The following is a 14,113-nucleotide window of genomic DNA, read 5'->3' on the forward strand; positions in this document are numbered from 1 at the left end:
GGCACAGGCTGTCTGATTCTGAGGAAGGGAGCAGACGAGTTAGGATTGTAGTCACATATGTCTGTGTACACACACAAGCACGTCTGGAGTAGAAGTAACACCACCCTCTATGGCGTAGACTCGCGCTTCGTTAAGCCCGTTTCTAAAGGCTGTGACGAACCTGATTTTTAGCTTTAGCTTAAAGGAGTAAAGAGGCCTCATTCCTTCAAATCCTGTTATCACCCAATTTTCATTTCCCTGGAATGGTTGCTGCGGGGTTTGTTTTTTTATTCTGTACAAACACTGTTACTGAGGCTTCTCTTGAGTAGAAATTTCTCTGTCGATAACCCTTGGAGCTCATTCCCATCCTCCACCTCAGGTCAGTAACCCAGGCTTAGCTGAGCTGCCTTAGGTCCCACTAGGAGCCAGGTCATCAGCGGTGATCAGGGAGCCGTCTCCACCTTCTCTCCTCACCGTGCCTCAGAAGCCACACAGCACATCATGGCCGGCCAGCCGTACAGAGTTGGAGCACAAGTGGGTGGGCGGTAGCCGTTGGATCAGGAGTTCAAGGACTTCCAACCCCCAGGCTATATTTTGAGTTTGAGGCCAGCCTGTGCTATATGACACCCTGTTTCAAAAAAAAAAAAAAAAGGATCTGGAGCCGGGCAGTGGTGGCGCAGGCCTTTAATCCCAAGACTTGGGAGGCAGAGGCAGGCAGATTTCTGAGATTGAGGCCAGCCTGGTCTACAGAGTGAGTTCCAGGACAGCCAGGGCTACACAGAGAAACCTTGTCTCGAAAAACAAAAAAAAAAGAAAAGAAAAGAAAAGAAAAGAAACAAATGCAAAGAAGTGTGGAATGCAGAGGGGATGGCAGGTGGAGAAGTGGCCAGCGCGAGCTGCAGGGCGGTGCTGGTTCTAGGCCAAGAACAGCATGAGCTGTACAGGGAGCTCGAAATAGCTCATTGCTGTCGGACAACAGAGAGAGAGAGATGGGGAGTGTGGGAGCTTCCACGGGAGAGCGATGCACAGGTCAAGTCACAAAGGACGTTGAACCCCAACAAAAGGACTAGGCCTGCTAATGTGAGCAGGCCACTTATTTCTGGAACATGCCTTTGGTCTAAAGTTATAAGAGCACAAAACTTTTTATTCAAAAAAAAAAAAAAGAATGAAAGGAGCCTGCATGTGTGAGCCATCTCCCCTCTTCGCTTCAGGACATGAACAGAATCACGGCTAAGGAAATCTTTTTTTCTTTTTTGAATAGTGTTTTTTGAAGTTCCCAGATGACCCCAAAGTTAGCAGTGATCTCCTTGATCTGCTTCAGAGTTTGCTGTGTGTCCAGAAAGAGAGACTGAAGTTCGAGGGTCTCTGTTGCCACCCTTTCTTTGCCAGAACCGACTGGAATAACATTCGTAACTGTAAGTACAGTGTGCCTCCTTCAGCTGGGGTTTGGGATTGAGAACTGTTGCGAAGCTGCCTGCAGCGGCCATAAATAAGGCCTTCAGTTATTTACAGCCGTAGAAAGCGCTAACGATGCAGCCGTCTTTGATTACTGATGATCTCCGCCTAAGTGGGTCATTTACCAAGCCCTGTCTCTCCATGGCCATCAGAAAATTTCTAGGAGTTAGAAGTGCAAGTGGCAGAGTTCAAAGGTTGTCCTTGGGTCTGTCAGTTTCTTCCAAGAGGAAACACAGCCCGGGTATTTCATCTTCCGAAGTGGGGTGAGGAGAGGCAGAGGTCGGCAGCTGGGGCTCTGTCTGGGGCCGAGCCTGGGTTGAGAGCGTGAATGCCTGGCTGTGTTGATGCCCTTCCTCTGTGGCGCTTCTCTGCTCAGAAGCACGGAGCATCAGAACCGCATGCATTCAAGGTCTCAGTCACACTTCACTGTGTAATCAGTGTGAACCGAATCAGTTCATTAGGAACAAGAATCTGATTTACCATCAACACCACCAAGAAGTGTGTTCGTTTCTTTTTTATGGATCAGTATTGGTGATTTTGTTCTGAGGACTTTCTAGTGTGTTGTTGATTGAAGGTGACCCCCATGACCTGGCCCGGTGACTAGCACACAGTAAGGGATTGGCCGTCCTGTTGCGTGTTGTGTTTACTTTATTTTTGGTGCTGATGGGAGGCAGGGGAAGTGGAAGCTGTTTTTAGGTGTCAAGTCTGAGCTTCTAATTGGAGCTGTGATTACAGGTTGAAAGTCCCTAATCAAAAAAAAGAAAAAAAAGAAAGAAAAAAGAAAAGGAAAAAAGAAATACTCCAAAATCTGAAAGTTTTGAGCTCCAGTATGATATCCCAAGTGGAAAATTCCCCGCTGAGTGTGCACCCTCATGAGTGTTTGCATTAAATATATAAAATACCTCTGGCTATATGTGTGGGATATGCAGGAGATCTGTGCTCAGACATGGGTCCTGATGTCTATCTCATGTTTTCTAGATGTAAATATTCTAAATTCAGAGAGAAAAAAAAAATGTGTCCCGATTATTTACGATGAGGGACTGTGTAACCTCTTAAGCCTTCAGTTGAGGTGTAAGAGTGGCTGGCTGGCATCTTGACTTTTTCCTGTTGCTGTGGTAAGGTACGCTGACTGAAGCAACTTCAAGGAGAAAGGGTCTACTCTGCTCACAGTTCAAGGGTACAGACCAGGTTGGTGGCAGAGTCAGAGTGGCAAGAGCTTGAAACAGCTGGCGGTTCATATCCACAAGCAGGAAGCAGAGCAATGACAGTTGCTGCTCACCTAAGCTCAGCTCAGCTCCTCTCAGCTGGAACAGTCCAGGCTTCTGCCCAGGGAATGGTGCCGCCCACAGTGGGCGGCTCTTAACCACTTGAGTTAAGGCAAACAAGGTAACCTCCCACAGGTGTCCCGTTTCTTAAATGAGTCTAGGTTTTGTCCAGTTGACAACAGTATCATTGTTGAGATCTAGTATTTTGAGCCAGAGGCCGTTTTGATTTTCTCTAACCACCTGCTGAGGTATTTCAGCAGACTGTATTTCTATAGAGCCTTTCTGACAGCTTTTCTTCTGTGTGCTAGCCTTCTGCCGTGTGGTAAAATATCCAAGGAAAATCAACCTGAAGCGAGAGAGAGGTGATTAGGGCTGATGATCATCAGAGGTTTCAGCCCCTGGCCTCTGTGCTCTGATGTTTTGGGCCCGTGGTAGCTTAGTGCTCCACAGTGGGAGCACGCCGTGAGAGGTTCATCTACCTCAGGGTGGGTGGGAAGCACACAGAGGGGAGGACCTGTACCTCAATATCCCCTTTGGGATCCTGCAGTGACCTCACCCACTCACCAGGCCCACCTATGAAGGTGCCACCACCTTGCAGTAGTATGATAACCAAGTCTTCACCCACGGCCTTTAAAAAGAGGTGTTTAAGTTCTTAGCCGTAGCATTGGGTAGACAGACACGATGGTTCATCTTCCTAAGATTCAGACAACCCCCTCCCAGTTTTCTAAGGTGAGACTTTTTTAATCAGTAATATATTTTCATTCTCTCCGTCAGTGCTCGTGGAGAAATTTGATAGACTATCCTTTAGATGCTATTCAGGTCCTTAATCTTTCCTTGTCTTGCCTTTTTATCTCATCTTCTTGAACAAGCAATTAATGTTTTTATGCATGAGCTTGCTAATTATCCCTAACGACACACTTCCACTTAGGTGAGTCGGTGAATGGTGGGTAATTATCTGAGTAACTTTATTTTGTGTTTTGGTAGGATTTCATGTTGCTTTTGCCAGGAGAGTTTGCCCTCCCTGTTGGAAGGGGGAATGGTTCCAGGGACGATGTCCCTCCCTGTTGGGCCCCCAAATCCGAGGCTGCCCAAGTTCGTTTGTATACAGAATGACACATCAGTTGCATATACTGGGCTAGCATCTTCCTGTCTACTTTGAGTGACATCGGGATGGCCTGCCTCAACATCTGATTTGGAAATGTCCTGAATAGTATTTGTGGGGTTTTGTTTAGGGAATTGGGGGCCAGGAACAGCAGCAGGGGGTGGAGTGGGTGCTCAGCATAGACACGGTGTCCCTCCAGTACTTTTAAAGAGAGGTTTTATTTTACTTATTGTTATGTGCACATGTGCATATGGCAGGGGTGTGCACAGATGAGTGTAGCGGCCTTCGGAGGCCATGGGGGACTGGACAGAAGTGCTCTTTCAGAATGTGGAGAAAGGGCTACGGAGGAGGCTCGCTAGGTAAGACCGCCTGCTGCTTGTCCAGAGGACCACAGTTTGGTTCCCAGCATGCACGAGTGCACACATGCATGCACCCCCCCCCTCCCCAAGCACAAACCCATAGAGACCTTGATGCCTTTCATCGACTGCCAGATCCTGGTGTCGTTAGCAGCTCCGAAGACTCACAAAATAGGCTTGCTTAAAGAAATCCTTTTAATTTCAGTCAGCCTTGTATTTTGAACTTAGAAACTTCCAGAAAAGCTGCAGAGTTGACGCAGTACCTCTGGACCTTTTGCTCCCTTGTCCCCAATGTGGATAGCTCTGACAGAACAGCGCCCCCCCTTGTCAAAACTCAGACGAGATTTTTCTTATAATATTCTTACTTAAATGAGAGACTTTCCATGGATTTCAGCAGTTTTTACAATGCGGGCCCCTCTCCTGTTTCAGACCATATCACATGGTGTTTGTTTCAGTGTGGCTTGTCTCAGTTTAGGGTAGGTCAGCCGGGGCTGGGGACTTTGTTCTCTCTGAGGATTGCTAGGTGCTTGGTGAGCCCTGGCCATGCAGAGAGGTACGGTAGTCATCCAGTGTCTGCTAGCAGGTGTTTCTCCTTTTTCTGGGTGTGTTTGCAATCAGCTCAGGGCCTTGTGAATCAGGACACTGCTGTACTCGAGATTTGAGCTGTTTTCTAACATAAATTACGCCTTTGTCCAGTTGTGTTTCTCACAAACACACATGGAGTGACTCTCATCAGCCCAGAAACCTTGCAGTCGTCAGGTTTCCCAAGTTCATGGTCAGAGCTTCAATGCCTTGTGATTTCCACTGAACACTTCTGCTTCCCACAACAAGATATTGTCCCTTGATGAGAGCAGCATTAGCCTCTTTGCTGTCTCACCCCTAATTCTTCTTTTTCTTGTTGTAACCAATGAAAGGAGGTGCTGCTTAACACAGCAGGCAATAATCGTCGAAAACACATTATCTCAAGAGGTGGTCCTGGCAGGATGCAGACATGCAATTTAAGAAGGGTCCAGGCAGGTTGATGACTGACACCACGAGGGATGGTGGTAGCAGGGGAGGGAAGACTCACTTCCACTTCTGCTCAGGGGCAGCAGGTAGAGCATCCTTGCCCTCTTAGGTGCTGCCCCTTAGAGTTGTCATGGCACCTGACCAGTTCAAGTGTTTCTATTCTTCCAGTAAGTCAGCAACTCTGTGAAGAGTTACTGCCACACAGGACAGTGTTCAGGCACCCATCGCTGCTCAGATGTTTGTTCCCGGCCTCATGCATCGGTGTGTTTTCTACCTCTTACTAGTGGCATTATTTCAGGGCTGAGCTCCAGGTATCAGTAGGGACTCCTTGCCCTAGGTTGTCTGATGCTGTTCCAGTGTTTCAGATTCTTTCTAACCTGGCTTGATTTTCTCTCAAGTCCTGGGAGCCAGTCTGAGCTCTCCACTTTCATACTTAGGGGGTTTCCTGGTATCTCCCTGCTCCTGTCAGTGGGAAGGTTTTGCTGTCTGACATACCCCCAGAGCACATCTTTTAAAACGTTTTCCCCCCAACGGAACTGGCACACTTACACCTTTCCCCCAAGGCCTCGATGTCTCAAGGATGACAAACTCGTAAATGCGGGAGGTGACCATGAAATCTCTCCTTGAGTGTCTCTGGCGAGTCCTGGAGAGGCAGCATGTGGGCTTTCACTCCCTGACACAGCCCTCTCAGTGTTCTCAACATGAAGCAGTTCTTGCCAAATTCTTCTGGTTTTCCAGGTTTGTAGCATTTGTTAGCAGAGAGTACATTTTGTTTTGATCCAGCCACAGTGACTCAGTGACGAGCCCATGCTGATGGCACGTTGAGCTCTTTTTCAAAAGAGATGTCACTTTCCCTGTTCTCCCTGGTCCCAGGCAGGTGGGAGTCATGTAAGAATCCACTCACATGACTGTAAACCTTCAGGATGGGTGGGTGCATCCAGTTGAAGAAGAGATATCCATTGCCGAGGGACAGTCTTGAAAATCTTGTGTATAAAGTAAGCACTGCCATGTAGCACCCTCTTTTTAAACTCACAGACCTTTAGCAGTGTGGGCTGAGTTTATTTTATCCCACTACAAGACATTCTAATACGTCACATGGTATTGCTTCAAAACCCTTGGGTTTTAGATCCATCTTACAGATGTGAATGATACTGTAAGTTGCTCCGGATCATATGGAGAACCAGTGTGGTTTTGAGTCACATGGATTGTTACACATAAGGTTTCCTGCTTTGTAGGTTCCCTCTCTGGGTTACTGAATCACACATGCCTGACATTAAACAAAATACATGCGGTAGACTCCAACCTGGAGACCCTTCTCCACTCGGAGTCTCTGCCCTTGTGATCCTTCGTGTCTCAGAGCTGAGCTAGGAAAGGACATTGGATTGATATCATGCCTTAAGAATTAGGATCTGTAGCCCAGGCCGTCCTGTTTATTTAGAGCAGGGTCTCCCAGCACTGGCACTGCTCACTCTCGAGGACAGACAGTTCTTGGTTGTAGGGCTGCTGTGGGAACTGCAGTGCGCCTCTCAGCATCCGTGTGCCTCTCAGCATCCCTGGCTTCTACCCACCATGCCAGTTAGCATCTTCCGTCTGTAGTCGTGAGACTCAAAAAAATGTCTCCAGACATTGCTCTTGGTCTCTTGAGGGGGGACTCAAGGGATTCAGTTGTGCCCTGTGGAGAATTTCATGAGGAAGAACAACATTCCAGTAATGTTAATTCCCCAAGACTACTATTGCTAACGAGCCCCGGAACTGTTGCCAGAGGTCGGTAGGACGTTTCCACTCGGATTGTGGATTTCTCCTCAGGTTCCATGGAGCAATAGCGCTGTCATCACCTGGGAGCTTGTTAGAGATGCAGAGTCGGTCCCGAGTCGGAAGCTGTGTTTTAATAAGATCCCTCGGTGATCCACGGTGCATATTAGGGTTTACTAAGCTACAGGGGAGGAGAAAATCAGATGTGTCAGGCTTAGCATTTCTTCTTGCTCATCTTTGTGGGTCTTCCTTGTTTTGACTTGTAGGCTCAGCATGGGAGGAAGATGCTTTTTGGCTAAGGACTCCCATGGGTGGATGTAACTGCTTAGAATTGTTGACTTAATTTTTAAAAATGTCATTTATTTATTTACAAGTGTGTGTGTATGTGTGTGTGTGAGCATATGTGTGTATGTGTGTGGGTGTATGTGTGTGAATATGTATGTGTATGTATGTGAGCATGTGTGTATGAGTGTGAGCATATGTATGTGTATGTGTGTCAGCATGTGTGTATGTGAGCATATGTGTTGTGTGTGTGTGTGTGTGAGCATGTGTTTGTGTGAGATCGAGCATATGTGTGTGTGGTTTTGAGGGTGTGCATATGTGCCTTGGCAGTATGAGAATGGAGGGCTGTGGATAATTTGCAGGAGTCGGTTCCGCCCTTTTACCATGTGGGTCCTGGGAATCACACTCTCTTCTCTCAGATAGACTGTACATCCTTCAAGATGCTGGTATAACCTCTTCTTCACTCCATAGCCCCCCCCCCTCAGTTTCCACTCTACTGTTCTCTCTCTTCCTGTCAGTGAAGGGTGGGTCAAGTGTCCTTCATTAACACTTCTTAGGCAAGTATTCTATTGGAATGCCACGTACCTACTATGTGCCAGGGCTCTGCTAAGGGGCGTCTTACTGCCCCTTTTGCTCCTCCCCAGACTTCCAGTGAGTCAGGTCCCAGAAAGAATCCCACAGTGTCCAAGACAACACTGACGCCGCCGTGAGCTCTTGGTGAAGCTCGTGGAGCGTGTCTCGGTAGGCGTGGAATTTACATCCTAACAAATCCAGCCTGTTTACTTTCATCTTGTTCGGTTTGTGAAGGCTGTTTGTTGTCTTGTGTTTTAAAGATACAGTCCTCTCCTGTAGCCTTTGTTGTTCTCAAATTTATGATCCTCCTGCCTCAGCCTCCCGAGTGCTGGGATTATACGTGTGTACAACCATACTATCTAAAATACCACTAACTCAAACTTAGCGCTTCAGGTTTTGTTGCTTTTGAGACTGCTGGAATGGTAGAAGTGTTGAGTGCTACAGGGAGCTGGAAGTCCGGCTCGGCAGTTAGGAGCGCTTGTTGGTCTTCCAGAAGACCTGGCTTACATTCCCAGGGCCTGTGTAGTAGCTCAGAATGGCCTCTGACTTAGCCTCAGTTCCAGGACAGTCACCTCCTCTTCCTACCTCCCTGGATATCAGGCACACATGTGACACACATGCATACAGTACATGTACGCAAAACACATGTACACGCAAAATAAAAATAAATCTAAAAAAAAACCCCGAAGTGATAGAGACAGAAATGTCTCCCATCCCACTTCCAGCCCTTCCTCTTATGAATTTCTTGTTCAACTTTCTGGAATATTCTATGGTAATATAAAATATCATCACTTCCTGTCCTTCAGACCCCATCTTTGTTCTGGTTCTTAATAACTTAGGTGTTCATACTGGCCGGCTCTTTTTGTGCATCATTGAAAAGAATGGGGCCGGGCGGTGGTGGTGGCGCATGCCTTTAATCCCAGCACTTGGGAGGCAGAGGCAGGCGGATTTCTGAGTCCGAGGCCAGCCTGGTCTACAGAGTGAGTTCCAGGACAGCCAGGGCTACACAGAGAAACCCTGTCTCAAACACACACACACACACACACACACACACACACACTCACAAACAAGAAAAGAATGAAGCCAAGGCTTCCAAAGACACTACTTCTCCAATGGCTGTTTCTTGCGGACAGCATGTGTTTCTCTCCCAAACAAGACTCCCTTATAGTGGTAACACCGACTTCCATTTCTGTACCGAGCGCTTCCACTGCAGCACAGTGCGTTGTGTGGTGTGATCAGTCCCTTGGTCTTAGCCGCTAGGATCAGAGCTCCCATTGCCTGGCCGAGTCTCTGGAAAGGCTTTGTTTTGTCAGCTACTGTGAGGAGGATGCAGGTGAGCCTCTTGCGGCTGGCTCAGTTGACCCTGGAATGTGTCTCTCTGGTTAGTGAGGAAGAGGAACTGAGGCCCCCTGGGTATCAGCAGCTGGGAGCAGGAGGCCAAGGGGAGGGTAGCTCGCTAGAGAGCACGCAGGGACTTAACTGGCCAGAATGTGGCAAAGGAATGAGGGAGAGATGCAGGCAGGACTTGGTAGCCTCCTAGGGATTACGAAGGGGATATTTATGCGTCTCCTGGGGGCTGTTCTGTTTTTACAGAGTAAGTGATGAAGAGGAGAAACAGGCTAAAAGGAGCTAACTGCATATGAATTAGGATGATAGGCCTTCTCTCCTCTAGTGTGAGTTTGGAAGCCACGTCCAGCGATATTAAAAGTATATTTTCTACGTTATAAATGGCGACACTTATTCTAGAGAGGACTGCAGTGTTCAGATGCAGTAGGGTTGCCATCTGGGTGAAGGGTATTTCTGGTTCAGGAAATAAAGGACTGGTGCAGAGTCAAAACAAGGGAATCTTAGTCTGTTCCTGGAAGGGTGAGCTGGGAACCTTGGCTTCCTGGTGGGCTCAGCCCGAAGTCACATGGACCATTAAGGAAGTCATGCTTCATGAAGGGTAGAGGTCTAGAAAGATTTGTTCTCGAAAGACTTAGTTTTCTAGATACTGACTTTTAGGGAATTTCCTTATTGTATTTCACATCAATAATGCCCCATGTGACGTGATGGACTGTGCCCCTCCGACGCATGTCCCTCCACGGGTCTGCTTTTTATCTGGGCCCCTCAGCCCAAGCCAGCGGTCCAGTCCAAGGTTTCAACTGGATCAGTTCTAAATGAGATAATGCTTTTTTCCATGGAGAAGATGGGGGAGGGGACTAGGTTCGTTAGGGAACCCAGAGATTAGAGGCCCCTCCCTACCGTTCAGTTCTCGCTCGCTGAAAGCCCTTTCATAAACAAGCAGGCACGAAGATGATTTGGCCAGCAATTCAAAATTATATTAAACATCTGGGACTCTGTTCAGCAGCCAACTCTCCAATCAATTCTGTGAAGAGTGTTGATTGCATTCACGCTCATTCTCTGAGGGTGAAGGTTGGCTAGACCCAAAGGGGACTGTTGGGGGAGTCTCAGGAGATGACAGCCTAAGGACAAAGAGTAGACGGCACAGGTGGTCCATGGCAGAGGAGTTGGTGGTCGTTTCCGGTGTGTTACTTCAGAGACAATAAACAACAGTCAGTGTTAATGCACCCTGGTGGTGGATTCTCATCTGCAGCCCTCAGAGTTGGAGACTCGAGACAACCCTTCCTGACTTACAAAGGGACATGTGCCAAAGACTGGCCCCCAGGTGTGAGTGTTCAATGACCTTTGAGGCTGATAAATCTGTCCATCCTACAGGAGACCGTTAAACTTTGCTTCATAGGCAGGTCGGCCTTGCCGCAGCGGCCTCTGAGAGCAAGGACGAGCCGGTTGGCTGAGTGCCTGCCGGGTCTGGATGCAGGCGTGGAGAAGAGGAGGTGCTGAGCCGGAACTGTAAAAGGGACAGAGTCCTACCTCCTAGTCGAACACGGCCGGTGACCGCTCAGCTCTGTGGAGTGCAGAGAGCTCCTTCCTCGTGGAAGGGACGAGTGAGGAGGAGACGGGTGTGTTTCTCTAATTCTTCCACCTTGCAGGAAAGAGAAGGCAGAGTAGTCGCTCCCTAGCCAGGATGGGACAGAGGATAAAAGATCTCCCCTGCAGCGGTTGGACACAGCTTTGTTGAGGAATAAGGGACATATGAAGTCCATGTGTGTGCAGTGTAAACTGGATATGAGTGTTGACACGTGAAGTCACCACCAGGCTTAAGACAGACAAGCCCACACCCCCAAACACATGAATCAGGGTTATAGACCCTTTCTCCTACAGCCCCATGACCCCCCCATGGCCCTTCCTTTTGTCCTTCCTCAAACCTTCCTTTGTCCCTAGCAACAACAGAACTGACCCCGGCTATGGTAGGTAGTTTAGCTTGTATTTCCTAGAGTTGACGAAACTGAATCCTACAGTGTGTCTTGTGTGTCCTGTCCATGTGTCCTGTCCGTGTGTCCTGTGCGCCTTGTCTTCCTCCACGTTGTTTCTCACGCTCCTCCTGCTGAGGCATGGCCCACAGTTCACTGCTTTTTATTGTGAGGTTGGAGTCCGTTTATCTCATCCCTGCCAGTGGACATTCGGGTTGTCTCCAGTTTTTGGCCCGTGAAATATGACTGCTCTTATCACGTGGGCATCAGTCAGCAGACGCATGCATTCATGTCTTTCTCTGGTCTAAACAGGGATGGAATGGTCAGACCGAATGGTACACGTGTTTACCCTTGCCCCGTTTTACACCCTCGGCAGCAATGCCCGTGAGACTCACCAGTACTCTGCACGGTTGGCCCCAGATACCGTCAGCTTGGAGCTAGGCTTAAGGTGTCTTCCCCACCATCCCGATATAAGGCTGTAGCGGTCTGGGGAGATGGCTCAGCTGGTGAAGTTGCACCGGGCACACAGCCTGACATGAGGTTAGACCCCAGTGATCCCAGTGCTGGGGAGGTGGAGACAGGAGGGTCACCAGAGTATGTGGGCCAACTAGTCCAGTCAGACTGGTGAGCACCAGGACTGGTGACAGACTCTGCTTCAGAAGCTAAGGTGGAGCGTGATTACAGAAGATGCTGGACATTGAACACACACTCCCCTGTACCCACATTACATATGCCCGAACAACACACACATGAGATCCTCTGAAGGTTCATATGTGCAGAGTCACGCACACAAACACACACACACTCCCCTGTACCCACATTACATATGCCCGAACACAACACACACATGAGATCCTCTGAAGGTTCATATGTGCAGAGTCTCTCTCTCTCTCTCTCTCTCACACACACACACACACACACACACACACACACACACACAGAGTCCTGACATTGACTTGGTCAAGAAACTATGCCATTATCCTGTAAACTGTGCCTACCTTCCGGGTTTGTCTCCCTCACCTCAGCGGGGGTAGGGAGGTTTGGTGCTTACTCTTCTGGCTCCTGTAAACTGCAAAGTTAGCTCTGCTGGCCTAGCATGGAACAGTAAAAAACACTGCAGTGTCTCGAAGCACACCAAACACATAAAAATGTCTGAGCACACATTGATGCCAGGAAGAAATGCCGCTGGTCACTGTCCGAGGAGCCGCGGCCCCAGCGTCACTCCTCTGGCGTTGTTAATTCAGCGCCCCTGTCTCTCTCTTTGAGTGCGTGTCAGGGCAGCCGCACTGTTGATGTGGTAGTAAATGTGAGATGAAGAGAGCGTCTGAAGACCGCCTCCTGCCTGCCGCTTAGGAAGGAAGGGCTCGGAGATAGTGACCGTCATGGCTGCCATGGCTGTGGAGCCCGTCAGGCGGAAGGCTGGAGAGGAAGTGCTGGTGGGGGATCTGGGCAGCATCAAACTCACGGACCGATTTTCACATCGCAAGAAGTGAGGTCAGGGGCTCTGTGCTCCCAAGTGTCATGTGACAGCGAGTTGACAACCCATCCTTGGTGATGCTCACAGAAGAAAAAAAAAATGCACATGGATACCCAGAAGGCCCCGGGGTTCATCTGCCAATCAACGAGAAACACAGGGGACAGACACCTTAAATGATGCTCCATGGCGGCCCAGACTGTGAGAAAGTCTGCAAGGTTCCTTAGACAAATGCATTCTTTTTCCTCTTAAGGAAGAGGCGTGTTCAGGTTAAAAGAGTCATCAAGCCGGGCAGTGGTGGCGCACGCCTTTAATCCCAGCACTTGGGAGGCAGAGGCAGGCGGATTTCTGAGTTCGAGGCCAGCCTGGTCTACAGAGTGAGTTCCAGGACAGCCAGGGCTATACAGAGAAACCCTGTCTCGAAAAACCAAAAAAAAAAAAAAAAAAAAAAAAAAGAGTCATCAAACAAACCAGAACACGAGCCCGCTGCTTCCTGACTTAGACTAAGAGGCATCTTTTGAAACACGTGGGGAAAACTGAGCATAAGGCCAGGTGTGGGGTGGACAGTTTGTCATGGCGGCTGTGGTAGAGGCCCTGTGGTTATCCGTCTTGCTTGTTTTTCTCTTTAAGTATTTTAACACATTTGTGTGTCTGTGTGTGTCTGTGTGTGTGTCTCGCACAGTGCATATATAGAGGTCAAAGAACAACTTTTTTTTTGTTTTTTGTTTTTTTGAGACAGGGTTTCTCTGTGTAGTCCTGGCTGTCCTGGAACTCACTCTGTAGACCAGGCTGGCCTCGAACTCAGAAATCCGCCTGCCTCTGCCTCCCGAGTGCTGGGATTATAGGCGTGCGCCACCACCGCCCGGTGAGAGGACAACTTTTGAGAGTTGGCTTACTCACTCATGAGGGGCCTGGCCGTCATTCAGGGATTTGGCCCCTCACCTGCTGAACCACCCCACAGGTCCTCGTTATGTTTCTTCTATGGTTGTTCTCTAGGTCTGGGGTGTACAAGGTGGAAGGAGAGAACGGACTCCTGGGAGTTGTCCTCTGATCTCCACCTCCACGCTGTGACACACCCCCACGCCATACATCATGCGCTTGAAACAGGGGTGGCAACAAGAAGATCAATAGTTTTCAAGAGTTCTTATCTGTAGAGCAGTCGTTCTCCCTTGGTAGTGGACGTGGCAGTCTTCAAGGCATTTCTGATAGGTTGGGGTTGCTGTTCTGGGTGGAGACCAAGGCTACGTGTGATTCTGCAAACCCCACCAGCAAAGACTTTCCCAGTCTTCGATACCAAGATGCCCCTGACGGGAGACCCTGGACTGGAACAGCCTGTTGCTGTTAACAGTGGGCACCACGTCTGTCAGCAGACACGCCAGGAGAGGGCGGGGGCTGCCAAAGTCAGAGCTGGGTGATAGCCATCTTACTTCTTAGATATCTTAGGGCATGAAAGTCTTGGGTTTTCACAAACATTTAAGCATAAAAAGCTTTAGCCAGGTGTGGTGGCACTTGCCTTTAATCCCAGCACCCAGGAGGGTGATGAGGCAGCCATT

At 48.9% G+C, this 14,113-nt stretch overlaps 1 protein-coding gene across 2 annotated transcripts in view; it reads left to right on the plus strand.

Annotated features, from left to right (window-relative positions):
* Positions 1 to 14,113, plus strand: part of Cit (citron rho-interacting serine/threonine kinase) — a 166,973-nt gene that overhangs the window by 39,943 nt on the left and 112,917 nt on the right. For both annotated transcript variants that reach the window (XM_028765441.1, XM_028765442.1), the window contains exon 8: positions 1,241 to 1,394. In XM_028765441.1, coding sequence (XP_028621274.1) covers positions 1,241 to 1,394 — 154 coding nt within the window. The remainder of the gene's footprint in view (positions 1 to 1,240; positions 1,395 to 14,113) is intronic.

This window comes from Grammomys surdaster, unplaced genomic scaffold (assembly GCF_004785775.1).
Source record: "Grammomys surdaster isolate TR1022 unplaced genomic scaffold, NIH_TR_1.0 164, whole genome shotgun sequence".
NCBI classification, from domain to species: Eukaryota; Metazoa; Chordata; class Mammalia; order Rodentia; family Muridae; genus Grammomys; species Grammomys surdaster.